The following is a 22,356-nucleotide window of genomic DNA, read 5'->3' as shown; positions in this document are numbered from 1 at the left end:
TACCTCAGCCACAATAAGAATGCCATACTGGATGAGCTTTCCTACTGTTTCATGGCAAACCTGGTAAAATGTCTGGCAGGGCTGACAAGAAGAATTTAATGTAAACGTCACTGTCCTATACTTCTTTTTTTAAAGACAGATGACACTGTAAAAAGTAGCTGCCAAATACTCCCATGACATCACCTCCCTCACTCCACCAGGCACGTCCTAAGACTTGCGATGCCCACCCTCTTGATGAATGCCATGGTCCCGAGCAAAGCCTGAGAAGAGACGTGTGGCCTGACTGGCAGAGGCCCCAGTGCGGACCACCTGCGGAGGGTTGCTGGGCTCAGTCTCGCCCCCAGGGGAGCTGCCTGTCAGGCCTCTACCACCTGTTTCTTTCTCTTTACCAGACAATTTCTCTGAGAAGCTATCTGACAGTAAATATTGTACACAACAGTGGTGGACGAGGAAACACAATATTCAAATAACTCACAAAAGACCCAGGAAAAGGACAAGGTCAATCTTGGGGATCTTATCTACTCTATCCCCTCCCATCCTGTCTCCCCAAGGTTCACGTAAAACAGATTCCCCAAGAGGGCCACCAACATACAAAGAATGCTGGGGAGGAAGGTTGCAGTCCTAACACGTGTACTCAAAAATGTCCCAGGACACGTCCAAATAGGTAGAAGGGGAGATTAGACTTTAAATAATAGGAATTCTATTTGTTGATGATTCTGAGGAAAAGAATCTCTCTACTACTTCACACGTGCTTCATTATAAATGTCTAAAAGGGCTTGGATATAACATAACTGCTCATTAGTGCTACTGCGCCTTAGTTTCCCCATTTGTAAAGTGAGAAAGGGTTGAGCAGATGATTTTTTTTTTAAACAATTTTAAAGTATGCATTTTTTTGGTGAGGATGATTGGCCCTGAGCTGACATCTGTTGCCAATGTTTTTTTCTTTTTCTCCCCAAAGCCCCAGTACATAGTTGTAAATCCTAGTTGTAGGACATTCTAGTTCTTCTGTGTGAGTTGCTGCCACAGCACAGCCTGATGAGCAGTGTGTAGGTCCACGCCCAGGATTCGAACCGGCGAACCCCAAGCCACCAAAGCAGAATGCGCCAACTTAACCACTTGGCCATGGGGCTGGCCCCGAGTAGATGATTTTTAGACTGTTTATGGCTCTTACCTTCTGTGGTTCTATCATCCACAAGTGGGTGCGTTAATTATTTACAAACCTCTGACCCAGTGCCTTTGGCACAATCAGAGCTCAGTAACTTTGATCCGACTGATGCAGGACGTCAAGCAATCTGTCCTATCCTGCCTCAGAGCTGCATGAAGGACTCACTGGAGCAGTGACCCCACAGCAAACTGAGATAGTAAACGACATATTGGTTTGGCAGTCATTGAGACCCAGGAGTAGAATTTAAAGCTTAAAAAATGGATCAAAAATTCTCTAAGAGAAAAACAAAGGTGGTTGCTGTTTTCATAAAAATGCTCAAGAAAAAGAGAACAGGCAACACTAAAGAGTCTTCACTTACGAGAGAGATGGTGCCTTCGTTAGAGAGCAGGTAGCACAGACTGGCGGCCTTCCGCACCAGCTGCTCCTGGCTGATCAAGCTGGGGGATGCGCTGGCAGACCCTCCACAGCCTCTCTTGTTCAGAACTGCGTAAAGGCTGCAGGCTGAGGAAAGGAAAGCATCAGTGAAGCCAGCAGCCTTACATCTGCAAGAAAAACTTCAACTGGCTCAGACAACTTTGATTACCCTCAACAGATTGTTAATATATCAAAATAATTACCTGCATTCACTGGAAAAATTTCAGTAAATCCCCTTAGGATTCACTTCTCATGATTACACATGATCCCAAACCCATCAAACACCTTCCTCAGGGGCTTCAGTCCCCTCTGCTCTCCTCCTTCTCTGCTCCCTCTTAATCACAAATGAGCCCCCTCCACTCACTTCACTGCCATGCATGTGTCTCCTCTCACCTAGCTTTTCAGCTCCTGGATAGCCAGACCCCTTACCTCTGCTCCTCAGTAATAAGTGGAATACTGTGCATACGCTACAGTAATTCAGGAACTACTTATTGAAGAATAAATGTAAAAATAAGCTATAAATAGTAATGTAGATTACATTTGTATTTGAAAACTAAAAATATAGCAACACACTCTCTCAAGTAAGGGGCTATCCTCCAAACTGAAGTAAACACCACTATGTGTTTCAGGGCCCTCTCTTTTCCATGAAAATATTTCAGGGCTTGACATACCTATAATGGACTCCATGATAAAGACATGGAGTACCCCATTGCTGTAGAAGTTGAGTTCAAAGACTGAGGGGACAGTTGTGCTGGGAGTAATAAAAAACTCATCATTCCTGCTGGTGTGGGTGATTGTGACACAATTTCCCAGCAGCTGTATGGCATGCATGACTACATCTTCTGAATTTCCCGAGAACCCCAGGTCAAAATCACGAGCCAGGACTTCCTCCTTCATCACAAAGAAGTCCTCCACCAATGTGGAGAGATCGATTCCCTAGAGAAACAGACAGAAATGTAGCATGACAGTGGAAAACCTACTTGCCAAGAGGCCAAGAGGCTGTTCCAAGGGTTTTTTTTTTTTTGACTTGGTTTTCCTGCAGCAGGCTGTTGGCATATACAGAAAAAGGCATAGAACACCAATGCAGAGAAAGTCAGAAAACTGGTTAAAAAGCTCATCCTCCAGGAATGTCCAGATATTCCACATGCAGGGAACACTCTAGCCACAGCACATGTTATGAGCACAAAAGATCACAAAGGGAGGAAGCTGCTGAGTGTAAGAAGTGCTCATTTTTTAGTAAGAATTTCCCTCATTTTAACTATTTATGTGGCAAATATTTATTAGGTGACTATACATATTGGCACTATGTTTGGTGTTGAGAACATGACTCTAAGAGAGACAGACAGTCTCTCCCATCATAGCACTTAGACAACTGCATTGTGGGAAGGTGGAGTGTGGTCCTAAACACAAACCAAACAGCTTAACTGTTAGTGATCAGAATACTTACTGCATGTCAATGAAATAGGCCTTATTTACGTTAACTATATTACTCAAAGAATGTCTTACTATTTTTACATTAAGCAGTCTCTGAGTTTTTTTCAAGTAGATTTCTTCCCCCATCAGGTTTGTAAGTTCCTGTGGGCAGGGTCCTTAGCTTATTTTACTGTTTATCTCACGGCACTGGCCAGGAGTGGGCCAATCCGTCAGTGAATAAGTAGGTGAACAGCTAACGAAGCATTCTCATGCTTCCTACAAAACTCCAGGTGACCCTGCAGACATACCTGCCTGTGTCTGTAGAGGAGCAGGCAGGCCACGATGTGCGTGGACATAATAGCACAGGATTTGCTAGCAGCTGGAAGGCAAACACAAAGCTTTAGTTGCATTTTTTTTTTTTAATATAGCTGAAACTTTTAAAAAGTACCTAAATCTTAATCTATTTAAGACAATAAAAGTCCTCTACCATATTTCCCATAACTATGATTTACCAAAGGGCAGTTACAACATTATACCGTGTTCTAGGCCCATGGAACCTCATTAGAGGTCACTACTCATCCTGTAACAGAATTCAGTCTAAGATAGGTCCACCTTCAAACCAGGCCAATGGAAGTTAGTTACTGGATGACCAAGAGTCACCTTTACAGAAATACCAAGACCCAAGGTATGAGCCTGTTCTAGGAGCTCCACAGCATACCCCATTTTTGTATTTCCTGACTTGTTCCTGGGGGCAATCTGCCATAACTCCCTCTCTACTTCACTCCACATTAAAACAAAGGTGTAGTGGGAGGGAGAAGTGGACTTTAAGTCAGAAAATTTGGGCTTAAATCCTGACTTTTACACTGACCAATTTCATAACTTGGGGGAAATTACTTCAATTCCCAAGCTTCAGCTTCCTCATTGGTAAAATGAGAATACTACCTTATTCACTGGGCAAGGTAAGAATGAAATGACTGGCCTGGCACAGAAGCCATTGAAATGCTTGTTCGATATATTTTAATTTCCTTTTTTTTTTTACCCAAAGGTAGCTCAGAAGTAGGGAGAAAGGTGACAGAAATACATTTGAGAATGATTATAGTTCACAACCCAATACTCTGAATTTGTAGAAAATTGATATAAATCAAATATGAGAACATCTATGAAATAATCTGAAGCAAAGACATCATTTGTGAGTTTTCTGAGATGATAATGAATTCATGAATACTTTACTCACAGTTGTTGTCTCCAGTGTTTAAAAAACAAAAAAGTACCCAGTACCATATTTAAAGCCATGAAAAAGAATAAAGAGTTTTTTTAAAACATGAATAAATATTTGTGTTATAAATTGAAAAAAGCACAGTACAAAACTGTAAAAAATATTTTAAAGACTAGACAGCAACACTCTTGGTTATTTGGGTGTAGGTTTTATCTTTATTTTCCAAGTTTTCAACATTAAGGCTGTACTATTTTCAGCATCCAGAATTTAAGCAAGGAAGAGACATAATCAGATGCACTTAAGAAAGAAGACTCTGGCCCAGCACAAAGCAGGGGCAGGAGCAGCCAGAGCAGAAGGAGCAAGACGAGGTGAGGAATCCTCCACAAGAACGTCAGCAGGAAGAGCCGAGTGTCTGACCTGATGGGGATGAGGCACAGGGAATGGCGAGGTGATTCCACCCCACGGGGCTCACTAAGGGACTACGTCGCTGCCACTGCCATAGGGACTCTAAAGTAGGCTCTTGGACGTGACACACCACCACAACCTGGAACTTACGGAAGGCTACTCCTGCACTCCACTCACTCGGCTCTGGGTCACTCCCACTTGAATTATTTGTACTCTCTCTGAGAAGAGCATGAGCTTTTTAAGAGTAGAACCGTGAATTATTCAAGTTGTGGTCCCCACGGCTAAAACAAAGCTCTACCTTAACAGATGCTCAATATTTGCTGAATAAAATTGATCATGGGGTGAGAGTGGGAAGGGACATGCATAAACCTAGATGCTGCTGTACCACAAGTTAGTTCAAAGAAACAAATTCATGAGCAAAATAGGCGACAAACCATTTGGCAATGCTATTTTTAAAAAGCGTAAGAACTACCACATGAGCAGCTACCTCAGGCGCTATGTGAGAGGTTTACTCAGTTCCCGCAAATCCCCACAGCGTCAGTTTCTTTCTCACAACTTACCTATCACCACCTGTTCATCAGGTAATAGAACCACAAGCGGAACCTCCCTTCAGCAGATTCCAGAACCTACATGGTTTGCACTGCACCGTGCTGAATCTGAATTGCAGAAATAAAGAGTTTGGTATTCTACTTACTGAAGAGAATGTGCTCAGCCAGATTTGCAATCAATCTTCTTCGGAAGGGTTCATCTGTTGCATTTCTGGACTCATTAATGGACATGTCTGTACCTTCATCAGCAGCATCACTGGGTCTGAAAAGTATTTTTACAAATTAGACTCCTACAACCCCACGCTTTCACAAAGCAAACTATATGAGCCTAAGATACAAATGTATTAGATACTTTAAATTACTACATATTCTAAATTTAAACCACAAACAGATTATTTCTCTGGGCTGTTTTCCTCCACAATATCCTTTATTACGTTACACTCTCCTGACCAAAACACGTGACTTAGTTATGACTAAATAGTCTGTTGGTACATCACTTCTAAAATTCACTGGCAGAAAGAACCCAAAAACATTTTTGAAAAGTTGACCCTTGAACATACTGAAGGAAAAGCTTAACGTTCAGTTTCTCTAAGTTACAATTCAATTTGAATTCTGGAAAATTCACATAGGAAACCTCTTTTATACGTTGCACTTAGGTACAAGATGCATAACCTAAGCTTCTATCAAAAATAATTCATTTCAAACATTCAAAGTGTAAATAAGAACTCCTACATGATTCACAAAATCAAAAAGATTTTATAATGCAAATAATCAAAAACCTGCAAACTAATATGAAAACACATCATTTCAAGATCCTTTATCAAACCAATGGAAAAGTTACTCAAGTGAGGAAGTAAAAACAAGAACATGCATGTTCTTAATGAAGTTAACCTATTTTCTATGCAATATGAGAAATAATAGATATTTGAGAGTGTAGTTAGTATAAACAATCTCCTTAAATCTTGCCTTGAAGGAAGCATAGCTGGTAACAATGCTTGCTCCAGGGAAAGTGGAGCAGACACAGGTTTCTGACTTTGGCTTTCTAAATATTCCTGGAAAAAAAAATACAATACAATCACTGACTGTCATTGTCTCACTTTCACAAACACATATAAAATATAATTTGACCTTTGAAAAGTAAAAAGGGAGTTGTTTATAAAATGAGCCATGCTACAGAGCATGAGAAGTCCTTTCCACATCCTAAACTATCTTCAGAAGTCCAGAACGACTCATAGAATACTATTAAACATGAAATCTAAGAACTGAAGATACAAAGAACAGGATGATGCTTAAGCAAAATCATTTAAAAATTAACGGAGAAAATTTAACTTTTCTCACATCTTCATGAAATTATTTGACATCTTCATGAAATTATTTGACATTCCCAACATTATTAATAGTGATAATTGACACAACCACATTTTTTAAAGGAAATGCGACAATCTGAGGGTCACATGATATTCAAAAGAACCTCAATCCAAAAGCAAGTCATAACAAGATAGAGAAATGCAATATAGTTAAAAAAAAAAAAAAAAAAAGTGGTTGGGGCCAGCCCAGTGGCGCAGCAGTTAAGTTTGCATGTTCCACTTCGGTGGCCCGGGGTTCACCGGTTCGGATCCTGGGTGCAGACATGGCACTGCTTGGCAAGCCATGCTGTGGCAGGCGTCCCACATATAAAGTAGAGGAAGATGGGCACGGATGTTAGCTCAGGGCCAGTCTTCCTCAGCAAAAAGAGGAGGATTGGCAGCAGATGTTAGCTCAGGGCTAATCTTCCTCAAAAAAAAAGTGGTAAGAAATGATGAGGTCCCCAAAAGCAGAAAGGATTTAAGGCCAGAAAACATTAGCATGGCAGTCAGACTCTTAAAGTAAAACCAAGAAGCAAGACAGAAAGAGAAGCAGGACCTCTGCTCCTTATCCTCGGAGTCCCGACTCCCTTACACATCTACTCTTTCTCCTTTTCCAATCTGAGAATCTTAGGAATTTAAAACTGCCAAGACCTCGGGGACCCACCAGTCCCAGGATTCTCCTGGATGATGCCACTATCCTTTGGCATATGTGGGTACTAGATTCCACTTAGTAGGACGGAGCATCATCCTGGACTGTCAATTTTACCCAGCTTTTAGGGGTCGTGTCTTGAAAAATTTCCCCTAAAGGCAATTTCAAAACATAATATAAAATATCAGTATATACTATAAAGTAACATGCAAAATTTTCATGAAGTAAAAACAATAGCAATAAATGATGAACCCGGTATCTCCGAAAGACAGACATTTACTGTCCTTTGTCAACAGGCATGCCTTGGTGGAAAAATTTAGGAAATGCCATTCTTGACATAGTCTTCACTTTACAAGAGAAGAGCCTGAGGCCCTAGTCACATGGAGAAGAGGCGATGGAGGCAGTCCTGGAGCCCGAATCTTCTGACACTGAGCTACACCAGTGCTTTAACACAGCCTCATCCCAACGGACACTCACCTTTAAGGAAAACGGCTGTGCAAAATCCACTCTGACACACCCATAGTTTTTTCGTAACATTCTGATAACGCCTCTAGCTACGCTCCAAAGGCTCTCATTCTTCTTAGGTTTTCCCTAAATTCCAATTTTGAAATAATCACATGGTAAGAAATAAAGCTAACACATCAATGAATGAATAAGGAAAATAAGTATTCATTGACTGAGAGTTGTCAGAAACGGTTAGCATTTAAAGACACTAAGTAATCATGTCATTGGGAGAGACAATTTGGTCAACAAAAAACAAAACATTTAACACTAATTCATTTGATGCTCTGTTTATTTCACTCACAAAAATACAACTAAAAACTCATGAAGGATAAAAATGACACAACAGCCTGAAAAACTGTTCTGTGGTCCTCAGATAAAAATATCTGAGGTCTGATGGTCTCCAGCGTCCAAATACCTAAGGTTAGACAACTGAATGCCAAATCCAGCCCCACAGCAGTCTTTAAGCTGACGATTACTTTAGTAAGCATTTACTGAATACTTAATGTGCACAAGGATGGCCATATATCACACACAGGACTCACATGTGACCTCATGAGACACAGTGAGGGTGAGTGGAGTCGACATTCAGGACAGACACATACAACACAAGGAGGAGTCTCATAAGAGAGACACGAGTAATAATCCAGGTCCATCACAATTTTTAAAGCCTCCAATTAGCAAGTGTCCTTGACTTCTGACATGTTTTGGGCAGTAAGCTTGAAACACATACCTTGCCCAAGACTTCCACACTGAGTAAGAACCAAACTAACTTCCTCTGGAACTCTCACAATGTTGGTAGGAATGCTAAGTTGGTAAAAGCATTTTGGAAAACTGTTTGGCAGTATCTACTAACGCTGAACACATGGATACTTTATAACCAACAATTCCACGCCTAGGTACATACCCAAGGACAAAATGCATACATATGGTCATCAAGAGAAGTGCACAAGAATGGCCATAGTCAAAAGCTAGAAACCAAACTGTTTTTCAACAGAATGGATGGATTGTGGTATATTCATACATTGGAATACTACGCAGCTATGAGAATGAACAAACTCTAACTATAGGAAACAACAGATGAATCTCCCAAACACCTGCTTGAGCAAAGGAAACCAGATGTCAAAAGACTACACACTATGTCATTCCATTTACACTGAGTTCAAAAACAGGCAAAACTAATCTATCCTACAAGAAGTCAAGATAAGTGGTTCCCTTGAGGGGACAGTAAGAGAGGGGCACAAAGGGAGTTTCTAGGGTCCTGATAACATTGTTCCTTGATCTGGATGCTGGCTGCAGGGATGTGTTCACTTTATGATAATTCAAGCCACACGTTTACGATTTGTGCATTCTTCTGTAACTATTATACTTACTTCAATAAAAAGTTTACTAAAAAAATTATTGCCACTCCTCAAATTAATTTATAATTGTTTTGTCAACATGATTCCACCAATTCTTCAGCCTTAGCTTAAAATCTGCACATAAACAGTAAGCTCTGGGGAGAACAAACCACATGTAACCCCCATGGTCGAGACGGCAACTCAATACCAAGCATTCTTCCATTTCCAAGTCCCATGACCAAAGCAGGCACTGATAAATCTCATCACGTCACCTCCTCCCAGGGCAGGAAGGAACCACATTAGCACTACCATCAGGTTGACATAGGAGATGAGAGCTACTGGCCACGCCCACTCTACCATGTTTTTACAATGCTTGAAAACTAGAGAGTACCAAAAAAAATTCCTAATTAATTCTAAAAGCAATTGTCTAAAAGCAAAAGACTTGAAAGCAAAGCAGACCTTTAGGCAGGCAGTCCTCTTACCAACTGTTCGCCATTGTAGTGACCTTCAATAATACGATCATAGGAGATTCCAACAGGTATTATCAAGATGTCTGGGATGGTTTTGGTAGACATAGTATCTACCACAACGGACAAAAGTCCTGCCCGAGCACAGGAGGTTTTTCCACTCCTAGAGCGTGTGCCTTCCAGAAAAATCTCCAAGAACTGCTGCTGTCGAAGTAGTTCAACTATATGCTGGGATATAAGGAGAAAGAAAAACACGAATTCAAGACTACTCAACTTAGAATAAGCTTAGCAAAGTCAAGTCTTAAAAAAAAAACCCTATAACTTCACTACTGACAAAATATTTTACTCACACAAATAATAGTAAGACAGCTCCTCCAATACTATATTTTGACGATAACAAAAGCTCATCATCAAACCCATACCCAAGCAATAATCACTCAAATAATTACTCAGACAACAGTTTTTTATAAAATCTCTATCAAGTCTCTTTTTCCTTCTACTGTGATAACTACCATAACAGCTTTAGGGATAGTTAGAGATCAGACGTACCCCATGGAGCAAAGCTCTATAGAGAGTATCTTTCCGTCCATCTGGTGTTTCATCTAGCCTCCGTCGTATGAAAAAGCCCCCAAGCTTATGGATTAAAGTACTATAAATTCAAGAATGCATTAATTATTTACAAAGAAAAATGTAAAACAAATACTCACATTCCAAGTTACTTCAAAACATTTGCCATATGGATATAAGTCACAAGTTGTTCGAGCTGCTGACAGTGAAAATATGGACATCCTTCTATTTTCCACTTTATTGACGTTTCAATCATTTACATTATTCATCACCCTTTAGAATATCACTTCGCATGCTAAAGCTCTATTACATCTGTTCCAACCCAAAAGAAGTAGGTATATTACCCCACAAAGGCGAAGATATAGATGGTAAGAGGATTATGAAATACTGCTAAGTTTTAAAACCCTGTCCAGAGTCTCAAGACACTGACCATTAGACATCCCAAAATCTGCCTACAGCACATTTACTACAAAATGAATGTAATGCTACAAAAGCTCCTTTGGAGAAATTTTCTGAAATAAGTATTGCTATAGTGTCTCTGTGAGGCAAGGATAAGTCTATCAAACTGAAACCAAGCATAACCATCTTTCCAAACCATGCAACAAACATCTGCTTCATTTATACATACATAGGAATAAAACAAATCTTTTCACACCTCCATGTCTCTTTCTATAATACTCATGGATTCTGACATGAAGTTTAAATTTTCTAATACTTAAGTCAACCTTTCCAAACTCAGAACCTCCTCCTATTCTTTTCAAATAGTGATATTGATATAAATATTAACATATTTTCACTATCTTCTATAGTCAGTATAAGGAGGCAACAGCAAGATGTCCCCAGAGCTTAATATCAATCTTTGAGAGTAAAACTCTGCAGCATAAGCTCATAATGAATGAGATGAACCGCCCACAAAAGTAACCCATCCTGAAAAGTGATTTGTGAAGGTGTAGAAAAGAAAACTGCAAATAAATAGTCCAGCTTATCGACAGTCTGTCACGTCTGAAAGAAGGACAAGTGAGCAATGACTGGCATAGAGTTCATGAAAAGGAAAGGTGGATTATGAGAAATTATCAGTGTTTATTAAACACTTTCAAGAGATCCAAGTTGAGAACCTGGAGGGAATGAGTACATGAGTCATTCAGATTACGAGAGGCAAACTATTATGGGGCAAGACTTCTTGAGAGCCCAGATGGAACAGTCCTCTTTGCTCTAAGTCTACGCCTACCAGCAACTTTCTGATGACTTTTTTTTTTTGCAGAGGAAGATTTACCCTAACATCTTGCCAATCTCCCTCCTTTTTTTCCTCCTTCTCCCTCACCCCCACAAAGCCCCAGTACATAGTTATATATAGTTTTAAGTTCTTCTGGTTCTTCTATGTAAGCTGCCACCACAGCATGGCTACTGACAGACAAGTTGTGTGATTCCACACCTGGAACTGAACCCAGGCTGCCAAAGCAGAGCCCACTCTGATGACTTTCTAATTCAGCTTCCCAGGTTCCACAATACTGGGAAGAGGTGCGCAGGAGAGTAAACAGAAGATATTCTAGTCCCTGGAAAAGCACGTCTGCCCTGTAGGGTCATATCACACTGTATCATAGCTAGCTGTTTGTCTACTTTCCCCCAATAGATTATGAGCTATTTGAAGGCAAGGACTATGTTTCTTGTTCACTCTTGTCTAAAGCACAGCTGGGTAAGTATCAAGTGACTGCATGAATGAATGGCTTCTCTTCAGCTGTTCACATGAGTCAGGTTAGCCACAGAACTCTGCGCCAAGGAATTAGGGAGGTGCTCCTTGGACTGTGAGGCTGACTGCCACCCTGTGAGGCCCTACCTGCACAACCTGCCCACCCACTTCCTTCCCAGTCATTCTCCAAATTCACCCTCCTCTTACTCTCTGCTGCTCACAGAGCTGACCTCAGAGATGCTTTGTGTTTTCAAGTTTAAAACTTCAATTTCCCCAAACCAACTAAACCTACTCCTCATCAATTCCCCAACTGGTGATCAGCCCCACTATCCACCCAGTTCCCGGGTGGTAAACACCTGGAAGTCTTCCTCCCTCCTCTCCCCTACTCTGTTGAGCCCCACATCTGGACTAGGAACTGGTCTTGTAAATTCAACTTACTAAATATTTTTCAAATCGATGCCCTCCTCTCCAAGAACACTACTACACTTTTAATTTAAGCTTTCATTATCTTCTGCCTGAACTATCACAACAGAGGCAGAATTGTTCCAACTCCCTCAACCAGAATGACTATTCAAAAGGCAAATCTGAACATGCCATTTCTCAAGTACAAGATACACTCTAAACTCTTGGCTTAGAAATTGTTTGATCTAGCCCTCACCACCTGTGCAGTCCCCACCTGCAGCCTCTGCCCCTTCCCAATGCACCCTACGTCCTAATCCTGCTGACCCATCTGCAGTTCCCAACCAGACCGTGCTGCTGAACCTCTCTGCCTTTTCACGTTCTATTTCCTCTGAATGGCATGCACTGCGTTCTGCTAAAAAGCAACGAGATACACCTTTGACATTATATTATAATTATTACATGTTCCTAACTCTACTAAACTATGAGGCCAAAGTAAAAGGTACAATTCTTTCTTTCTTTACAGCATCACCACCACCCCAGCTCCCCACTGCCAAGACTGATACAGCAATTTACTATCTTGTTTTTCTAATTGCCTATCTACTTGATAAATACTGCCCATAAAGGTTATTCGCAGTTCACAGTTCAATGGTAATAGTCTTTTAATGTTTTTTTGTACTTTCCATATTTTCCACAATAAGCATGCATTACTTCTATAATAAAAGTAAAAAAGCTAACGTCATCTTTACAATAACATGTATAATATGTATCAAAAGGCACAATGAAAAACACAAAAGTCAAAATATAATCTTTTTCTTAACTTAAATTTCAAAAGTTGATCTTACCTGAAGATAGGGAGGTTGAGATTATTGCCTGAAGCAATGTATGGTGCTTTGATGTTATAGCAGAAGAGAATGAAAGTGAGCAGTAGATAGTCAATATGTGATCTATGAACTGGTAGAAATATAAGTGGCAAATTCATCTAGTAAAGGGAAAAACGCCAAATTTAAAATTCAAATGTAAAGCTCAGTCACACTTCCCAACTTCACATTTGGTTAGTCACTCAAACACAGGCTAATCAGTGACTCATTCTTTTAAAACATTTTCCAGTAATATGAACTTCTTTCAATTTAACAGCTAAAAACAACAACAAAGAATCAGAGAAAGAGAAGAGGCAATCACGAGTTCAAGCTGACTCTATATATCTTCTGAGAGGCAGCCTGATCACGTAAGAGCATAGGTTTTGGAGTCAAGCTTGGTTTGGTTTGAAATCCTGGGCAAGTCACTTATTAGCCATGACTTGGGACAATTTCTTAATCTCTCTGTGCCTTTATTTCCTCATTTATAAAATAGAGATTGTTCTACCTGATTTTCAGAGTAGTTGCAAGGTAACTTACAAAAGGGGGTCCTCCAGATTGCTGGGAGGTCCTCCCTTACCCCACTGCTCCTCCCCAAATACACAGCTCCTGTAGCTACCTCACATGGGGGAAATCTTCCAAATGGGTTGGAAAGCACAACAGTATACAAGAGAACATTTCCAAAATCACTCTACAAACATGGAGAAAACAAAACGACAGATTCACATAATTCTTGCCTCAGCTGCAGCTTTAACCATCTCAAGTTGACCCTTGTGAATTTGAATATTCCAGAAGAAGCTGTTGAACAGTTTTAGCAGCACCCATCCAGTCAGTCTGAAAGTAAAAAAATTCTAATGTGTATACATATATTTATATAAATATAGTTGACTTTTGTCTATTTAAATTTCAGAACCTACCAGCTAAGAGCAACTGTAAATGGCTTCACATATGTGCATGTGTTTGTATGGGTTTATCTGAATTGTGGAATTAAAGAGCTGACTTTACATATATACTATTTATGGAAGTATTTGCTTATTACGTACTAAAGTCTTACGTTTCACTCTAATTGCACACTTTATATTTCAGAAGTAAATCACCAAACAAAGATTTAGGTGAGCAGAGGGATCCCTCTGTTGCACACAAACCACTCCCTTTAAGACATGAGTCTGTGCACCCTGCTCGTGACTAGTCTAGAGAGTAGACGTCAGCAGGGAAACAATGGCTGCCATCAGTTAGCAGAGATGAGGGCAGCTTAAAGCCCACCACATTGCCACTGCCCATGGAAGCGGAGTAAGAATATAAAGAGGAGTTGGGTTTAACATCCAAATACATAAAGCATCTTTTGGACCAAGAGCATTTGCTGAGGAAAGTACAATGGTTCAGTCCTGTGTGCTCAGAACAGGATGGCTCTCCCTGAAACCTTTTGCCTTGCCTTTTAATACCTGATCATTGTCGGGGAGACAGTGGCAACCATTTCTTGAAGGATCTTTTTGGCTTTCTTCTTCACTTTACTGATGGCTTTTGATTGCTGCTGTGCAGAACCATCAGGGTTTAATTCAGCAGCCACTTCTGCAATTGCCTCTTGTACTCTGATTTGAAAATGGAAAGACAGACAATGTAACAGGTTCTATGCTACAATCTGTATTCAGTATTTTCTAAACCTAGCTATAAATGACCAAACAAAATGTACCTTCTCTTCAATATGTGATAACATGAGAGAATAAGTTCAAGTTAGAAGTGCTTTCTTTGGCTGTCTATTAAATATTAAGAATATTATATTCCTAAATCAACAAATCCCTGAGGAATCTGGAAGGTAGAGTTAAGAATTTAATTCAAATTCACTGGGTAACAACGTGAATTTGAATGTTCCAGTTATGCCGTGAGGGATACAAAGTTGCACTCTAGCAGAAGGAAGAAAAGGGCATAAAAGTCAGAGGTATCCAAAAAGCCACTGCCAAAGTAATGTGTGATTTTTCTTTTGAAGATCTAATTTATTATTCATTTATATTGTCTCTCTCTTAGTGGAACTCTGTAGAAGTCTCCAGGAAAGATCAAAGATAAATATTTACAAGTGTTTTCCAAATCAAACCAGTAACTTACGAAAGGCATAGCTCAATATTAGAGTGGCACAGAGCAATAAGCAGTGAGGTAAAAGGGAAGATTTGATCCAGTTTTGTAAATTTTCCATGTGACATAGGAAGAATACACAAGCTTAAACTGCCTCAAATCACTTTTAACATCCTAGTTACAAGTCAAAATATCTGGATGGAATGAAACATACTTGAAGGTTTTTACCTAGAAAATAGAAAATGTAATAATCTAAGGGAGTTTCAAACAATTGTGCTTTCTCTCATTGCTGCCACTGATTTTAGACTAGTGTACAGCACAACTACGCGTAGCCCATAATTCATTAATAACAAAAGGTCAATTCCACAGGACACTGATGGACTCTGAATAGCATTTATTTCAATCTGGCCAGGAAGGTTTTCACAAGTAATTAACATGGTTATTACATCTTCTTTATCAACCATTCACTGGTTCATTCAACAAATATTTCTTGAGTACCTACTATGTGACACCCTGTTCAGGTCTTAACAATCATCCCAGAGGGACTGCATTTCTAAGCATCTTTCAGTCCACCTGGTCTCTGGCCCCCCAAATCCAGATGGATGTCTAACATGGGCCACACCAATGAGGTGGAACAGAGACCAACATTCACCCAAATTCCCAAATTCCAATGCCTAAACTTCAGAATGATCCACTTCATATTTCCCCACTCCACCTGAGTTCCAACCAGTCTCTCCCATTCGTGAGCAAGCTCTTCTAAGAGCAAGGACAGTATCTTATTCACTCAAAATTTCTACTGATGACTTTCTAGTACAAGAATTTGTGCCTAGATACTCATTAATTGTTTGACAGAAATATCAAACTTGCTTCTCTTTTGGCTATAAAATAGGAAATGTGATGTCCCAAACATCCATACTACAGAAAACTTCACAGAGAACTCTGGAAATATGTGCATCTCTGAACTCCAACTTGCCTTTCATGTATTAGAAACCCATTCAATTGTTAATGCATGAAACAAGACTGCTATTCCCACTTGGCAATGCTCACCAAAATCATCTGTTTTCCTGCTTTTCCCTGGTTTCCTTTGGAAGCTAACATTTAACGTTTAGAAATGCAAATACCTCGAGACAGATTCCCAGAGAAACTAAAGGTTAATAAAGGAAATTTCTTCCCACTCCCACTCCTAGCAGCCACCCTTGCCTCTCCCCTTTACAGCAGAACCCCCTCCCCTTACCTACTGCTGTTTAGTACATTTTCAGTCACATTGGTGGCAAACATGCCTCTATGGACATCTCGCTCTTGAACAAACAGCACGTAAGAAAGACGTCTTGCCAGCCATCCTCGGTGCCTGCAACGTGAAAATGACTTAGCAGAGAAGTACTCTGGGAACAGCTAAAACAGGTTGCTTAAATTATACAGTGGTTTCCCTCCTGTAAAAATGAAGTGAAGCTTCATTTCATCTACTCCTGAGATTTGGAGTTCTCTTATAGCAAATTCTCCTTAGTAGTTCAGGATGCTATGCAGACAATTTCACTCTTAATTTCTTTCATCTACTCTCACCTAAAATTTAAACTTGGAATATGCATACTAATTCTTGAATAATGTTACTTTGCCAAATAATAACCTAAATATAAAAACAAAAGAAATAAAACCAACTTAACGTTATTAATACCACAAAAAAGTAAATATGTTGAATGCTATATATACAAGCTATATAGCTTTTAACTATAGCTATGGGCTACAAAAAGATAATTTGGAAGTCTTTTCCTACCATGAAGGGCTAATTTTCTTTATTATAGTAATTCTTCTAAGGTAATCACTGACTCTCAAATTGACAAGGCTGATCAGTTGACAGAAGTAACAATAACTAGAGTATCACTTGAATATGTGTACCATGGGCTCACGAAACCAGAAATTTTTTTTTTTTTGTACACATTCAACATCTCTAAGGGATAGGACATATTCCCATCAGTGTCAGTGTCTATGTGTTGTTTGGATGGGGGGGTTGGGGACAGGACCTCAGAAGAAGAAGGCTACAAAACTTCAACATGCACTGATTTGTAATGATTACATAACGCCTCATTATTGTTTCCTCCATAACATTCATATGGACAGAAGATTTCAAATATAAATTCACTAATTCCAAAAAGCCCTCAATTGAGGAAAAGTAATGTGAGGGAGAACTATTTATGAATCACTTGTTCCTTCATCTCTCCTTCCTGACATCTACCTCATTTCCTTTGTCTGTCTCAATTCTCTGCAAACTTGGCCCAATACGTTTAATTCTAAATTCTTCCTTGAGTGAACATTTTCAGAATTATTATTAGAATGCACAAAGCCCAAGTTTTCCAAGAAATCCTTTTGCAATTGACTGAAAGCTGTATGTGTGTGGGCATGCAGGTGCAAAAATGTTTAGGCTTTGCTTCCTGTAACACATGGAAGATCTAAACAGCCAACTCAACTGCACAGTGTATTACATTGACTAGTTTCATATCGCCTAGTCAATAGAGCATATGCTTTTTTTTCCTAACTGCCTCCAATTGAAAGCAACAAATGAACCTTTTGACTTTATACAAAAAAATGTCTACTCACATAAAGAAAAAGAGAGTCTATGAGACCCCTTTTCTTAGGATCTTAATCATGTCAACCAAGGGGGGTAAAAAAAAAAAATCAGTGGACCAGAATTTCTCTTCCTTCCTTTGAGAGAGAGAGAAGGGAAGCATGGAAATGGGAAAAAAATATGTTCTTTGACTTTAGTTCTATTAAAAAAAAACTTTAATATATACACAAGTATTATCATGCTTGTTTATGATCTCATCATCAAAATATAAGCAGTAACATCAACAAGGCTTCAAAAGTAAGTATTTGACTTCTCGGGTCAATTTTTCCTAGAATTTCACATATTTATCATCACCTGAGCCTACCGCTTTCCTATTCCAGGCATTTACTCTTAGAATCACAAGGACTGTTCGCATTTTCGGCTGCCGTTACTCTCTCGCCTCACAGACATTCACACGACCTTCCCAGCCTCCTTCTCATTCCCTAGCCTAGATTCACATAAAACAAAGCCTCTTTTCTCTCACTCTGGGGCCTAATAGCCCATCCCATATGCCTGGAATTTGGAAGTAAGAATTCTAAGAAAACTCTTACGCTAATAATAAATCAAAGAACATTTGCTCAATAGAGGAAAATATTTTCTAAAACTCTATAGATTAGGTAGATTTCAACAGGCTATACTTTTTTTAAAATATAAAATAACCATAATAGATCAGAAGACATTCAAATCTATACCTCTTCTCAGACAGATCTTTATCACACTTTGGCACACTTCAGATGCAAAGTCAATATATGAATAAGTTAGAGAAAGCTCTAAGTGATACCTACACTCTCATGAAAATATCTATTATATAATTATCCTGGCAGAAATAGTAGCAGGTCTCTCAGGTGGCTACACTGCTTCCAATTTTTAGAGAAAGCCTCTTGTGTCAGAAGTTCATATTCTATTAACTCAAAAACATAAAGAGATTCATTTTAAAGTATGTTAATTGATTATTATGGAGTTTTTCTTTCGAGGTATATTAGAAATATAAGAAATTTCTTTTTACCTTGTGTGAGTTTCATTGATATAAATAACATTCCGCAAACCCAAAGACGGGATACTGGAGTTGAAAAATTTATCCTACATAAAACAAAATAAACGTAGACATAGATATACACTGGATTGCTGGTGAAGAGCTCACATTACTAGTTCTTGATGACTTTTATACTTCAAGCATAAAGTTATGCATTGCTTCAAAAATCTAAGTGATGAAGACAAATTACGTTTTATTGAAAAATACTTTTTAGCCTTCAAAGATGGTCACAAACTCAAAATTAGTCCTTAACACCTTGCAATGCCTCTCTCTTCTGCCTTACTCCCCACCTCCAACCCAAACAAGTTGAAGATACAGAAAGCTTAAGTCATTGACAAGAATACTGGAGACTTCAGTGTTCCAAAAATACAAAAAAAAATCATGCTAAGTACCGCGTAGTTACTGTTAGATTACTAAATCCCCCAGTAATCCTGTCACATAAGACTTACTATCCCCATTTCACAGAAAGGAAAATTGAGGCTGACAGAGGTTTCACACTCAACCCTACATTTTGCTCCAAAGAGTATGGTCTTTCTATTCTAAAACGACTGTCCCACTTAATGAGAAAAAGTATGGCTAAAGGTCACCCTCTTTACAGGAAACCTTAAAAGACAATCCAGAAATAGCTCTGCTAAAAAGGGAAAGTCTACAGCTTTATCAATGTGGGCAAAAAGGTAAACTTTCCACAAATAAATTTGGAGATGGCATAACATACCTTCAACAAAAGATATAAAATATTTAACAGAAATCTCTTTAGAGAAAAGGAAAAGAGGATTTCAGAGTAAGAGTGGCAAATATCAAAAACTTACTATAAAAATATCGTCAAAAATTATTTTAAATAATCATGCCATGGAAGAATTTTAAGATCAAATCCAGCTCTATCAGGTACTTAAGCAAAAAACATTTATCTGTTATATTACTCACCTATCCCCACTCCAAACCATCACCACCAAATAATTTCCTATACTCTCTCCTGACTTAAGAACACATTAGAGTTAAGGTAATGTTTTGCTCTTCTAAACATTCAAAATTAGAATTAGATGAGATGTCAGCTCCAAAAGGAAAAGCCACATGATCTTCTATTTAAATCTTTATTTCTACTGGCCTGTTAATCTGAACTGGCCTTACTCCTAGACTAGAAATTCCGATGATCCTTCAATTCTACCAAATTCTTCCAACAAGGTGCTTGTGATTCAAAAGGAACAATATTTACCTCAAGACATTCTTGAGCAGCCCTGAGTATTTAACATAAACTGCTTGTGTCCTACTCAAATCTCTCTGAAGTTAGTAAATTCCTTTATACCAGACTCAGAATTCTACTTCTCGCCAAATCAACTCTGAGTAGAAAATTCACGCAGTGCAGTTAACTATGCACACAGGTTAAAAGCAATCTCTATAAATGACAGGCACTTAAATGGCAGAATTTCTATGTCCTAATAACTGGCACAGCCCAGAGAGAGCTTAACATGCAAGTGTACGTTATAATAGGTAACCCTATTGCCTTAAAACACAGCCTCATTAGATTCCACGTTCCTGTGCCAACTTATCCCCCTGGCAGACGGCCATCAGAAGCACACCTCTCATCCAACCCACTCTTCCCAAATACTACACTGTAACGTGGAAGATTTTGCGTGGCTTGTGTTTTTTCACCAAAACACAAACAACAAACCCATATACACTCTTTCTTAGGCCTTCATCCAAACCTTTTAGTGACCACTCTTCACTATCGGAGTCAACAGACACCCTCCCCCAGCACCCCCTGAAACAGAAACTTAGTAAAAGGAAGCGCAGAGCAAAGCCACAGTGCTGAAGTTCAACATCTAGAAGTTACGTGAAGGTTCCCACCAACTCTTCAGAAGAGTTAACTGAAACTAACATCTACTCTCCCCCTAAAGTCATACTAAAACTACTAAAGAACCAAAACATCACTTAGCATCAACTATTGGACCAATATTTACTGAATAAATGAGTGGAAAGAAAAACTGAGTCAACATCTCTACTTGGAATATTTGGTTTATAAACATGAGTCTCAATTCTAGAAATGAATTAAGTCTACTAAGACAACACAATAAAAAATTCACGCAAAGTTGGAAATCCATGTCACATATTTCACTCTGTTTATTAAAGTTTACCAAACAGAGACATTCTTACCCAGCTCTGGGGAGTACAGGAATAACAACATCTTCCGACAAATGGCCTTTTCCGGCCCATTAGGCTTTCTTTCCATTTTAAGGTTGCAGATCTGAAGAGAGTAGGTCTGAAACCACATTCACTCTAATAAATATTAAGGAAAAAATAGTGTGTGAATGGTAAGAGAATTATACTTGTCCACTTGCTCTGTAAAATTCATACATTTCAGATAGAAGAGAAACTTATGACCATTTTTGTTTTGGTAGTGTGTGTTTCTCACAGCAAATTCTGTTCAAGGTACTCTTTCCATGATCAACACTTGGAACAAAGCTTGGAACATAAGTAAAAGTTTAGCAATAAGAATAGTAACAGCCAGCAGTGACTGCTGCATGGTCAAAGCAGCATTCAAAGGTTTAAAAACTATAAGGTCAAACAGCCTTCTGACAGTTGTGAGAGCAATAAAATCAGACTCCTGGATCCCTATGCTAACAGTTAATCTTACTCCTTCTTAAATCATACAGTCCCACAGGAGTTACAAAGGCCTTACACAGTAAGCAAGTTGTTATAATACAGCTTAAAACACTTTAAAGGAAAGTCAAGGTAAACATACAAAATTCCTTTATCTTAACAAGAGGGTTTGAAGGTTGGAATCTAAATTATAGCGTACTGTCCAATCAGGGTCAAACTCCACTCTTCTGTTCCAAATATTTTTCTCTTAACTTTGAGTTCATCAGTTGCTCAAACCCCACTGATATAACATTCTCAAAAAAAAGCAAAAAAATCACCAAAATTCCAACATCATTTTTCATTTAAAGCAGAAAGTGTTCAAGAAATATTTAAAACATGCCATGTTATGCTGAAATAGGGAAAACAATGCAAGAAAATGCATGCCCTTTGGATTGGGATTCATATGAAAATTTATTTAAAAAATTATAAATAGGAAATAAAGTTTCTCTATTACAAATTCATGCTTATTAAATATAATTATGGAAAATAGATAGAAAAATAAATCTCTTTAGAACTACACCAACCAAAACAACTGTTAGTAGGTATTTTTTTCCCATGCAAAAGTGTTTTGCTTTTTAACATAATCACCGTACTCAAATTTCCTACCCAATTTTTTCTTCCCAGTTAACATAATACTGTAAGAATTTTTAAATATTAGATTTCATAAACATACCTTCTAACAGCTGGAGGCAGTTTCTGTAGCTATTAACCTCTATTTGATATTATGTTGCTTCCAGCGTTTCCACCTTCATAAACAACATTGAAATGAACATCTTTAGGTTGAATGCTTTTAACCAGTAGTATCTTAAACTTACCCATTCCTCGCTTGCATGCTTACATCGACCAACACTGTATTCTGATGAATTTGGCAGATAAGAAACATCTATTGTGCCAAGGGTCAGTGCAGATTCATCCATGTCACAAAGCGTAACTCCTAAATCATGTGCTATAAAAAATATATACCGCTCATGTTAATGAGGAATCCAGAGAGTAAATACCAGAACTCAGAACTCTGACTTCTGCATTATTTTGCCCCATAACAGGCT

General features: G+C 38.8%; 1 protein-coding gene across 16 annotated transcripts in view; it reads right to left on the bottom strand.

Annotated features, from left to right (window-relative positions):
• Positions 1 to 22,356, bottom strand: part of GPAM (glycerol-3-phosphate acyltransferase, mitochondrial) — a 59,605-nt gene that overhangs the window by 8,077 nt on the left and 29,172 nt on the right. For 9 of the 16 annotated variants that reach the window (XM_014733267.3, XM_023639409.2, XM_023639426.2 and 6 more), the window contains 16 exons: positions 22,126 to 22,256; positions 20,825 to 20,947; positions 18,647 to 18,720; positions 16,276 to 16,389; positions 14,417 to 14,563; positions 13,712 to 13,808; positions 12,963 to 13,099; positions 10,014 to 10,113; positions 9,480 to 9,692; positions 7,634 to 7,747; positions 6,128 to 6,213; positions 5,308 to 5,423; positions 3,301 to 3,371; positions 2,251 to 2,515; positions 1,524 to 1,666; positions 4 to 81 (listed from right to left, as the gene is read on the bottom strand). In XM_014733267.3, the coding sequence (XP_014588753.1) occupies positions 4 to 81; positions 1,524 to 1,666; positions 2,251 to 2,515; positions 3,301 to 3,371; positions 5,308 to 5,423; positions 6,128 to 6,213; positions 7,634 to 7,747; positions 9,480 to 9,692; positions 10,014 to 10,113; positions 12,963 to 13,099; positions 13,712 to 13,808; positions 14,417 to 14,563; positions 16,276 to 16,389; positions 18,647 to 18,720; positions 20,825 to 20,947; positions 22,126 to 22,227 (1,980 nt within the window). In that variant the 5' untranslated portion in view covers positions 22,228 to 22,256. The remainder of the gene's footprint in view (positions 1 to 3; positions 82 to 1,523; positions 1,667 to 2,250; positions 2,516 to 3,300; positions 3,372 to 5,307; positions 5,424 to 6,127; positions 6,214 to 7,633; positions 7,748 to 9,479; positions 9,693 to 10,013; positions 10,114 to 12,962; positions 13,100 to 13,711; positions 13,809 to 14,416; positions 14,564 to 16,275; positions 16,390 to 18,646; positions 18,721 to 20,824; positions 20,948 to 22,125; positions 22,257 to 22,356) is intronic. The other 7 variants (XM_070220655.1, XM_023639412.2, XM_070220663.1 and 4 more) reach the window with 1 other exon arrangement.

The sequence above is a fragment of the Equus caballus genome, chromosome 1 (genome assembly GCF_041296265.1).
Source record: "Equus caballus isolate H_3958 breed thoroughbred chromosome 1, TB-T2T, whole genome shotgun sequence".
NCBI lineage: Eukaryota > Metazoa > Chordata > Mammalia > Perissodactyla > Equidae > Equus > Equus caballus.
This window is presented reverse-complemented; position numbering and strand designations above follow the sequence as displayed.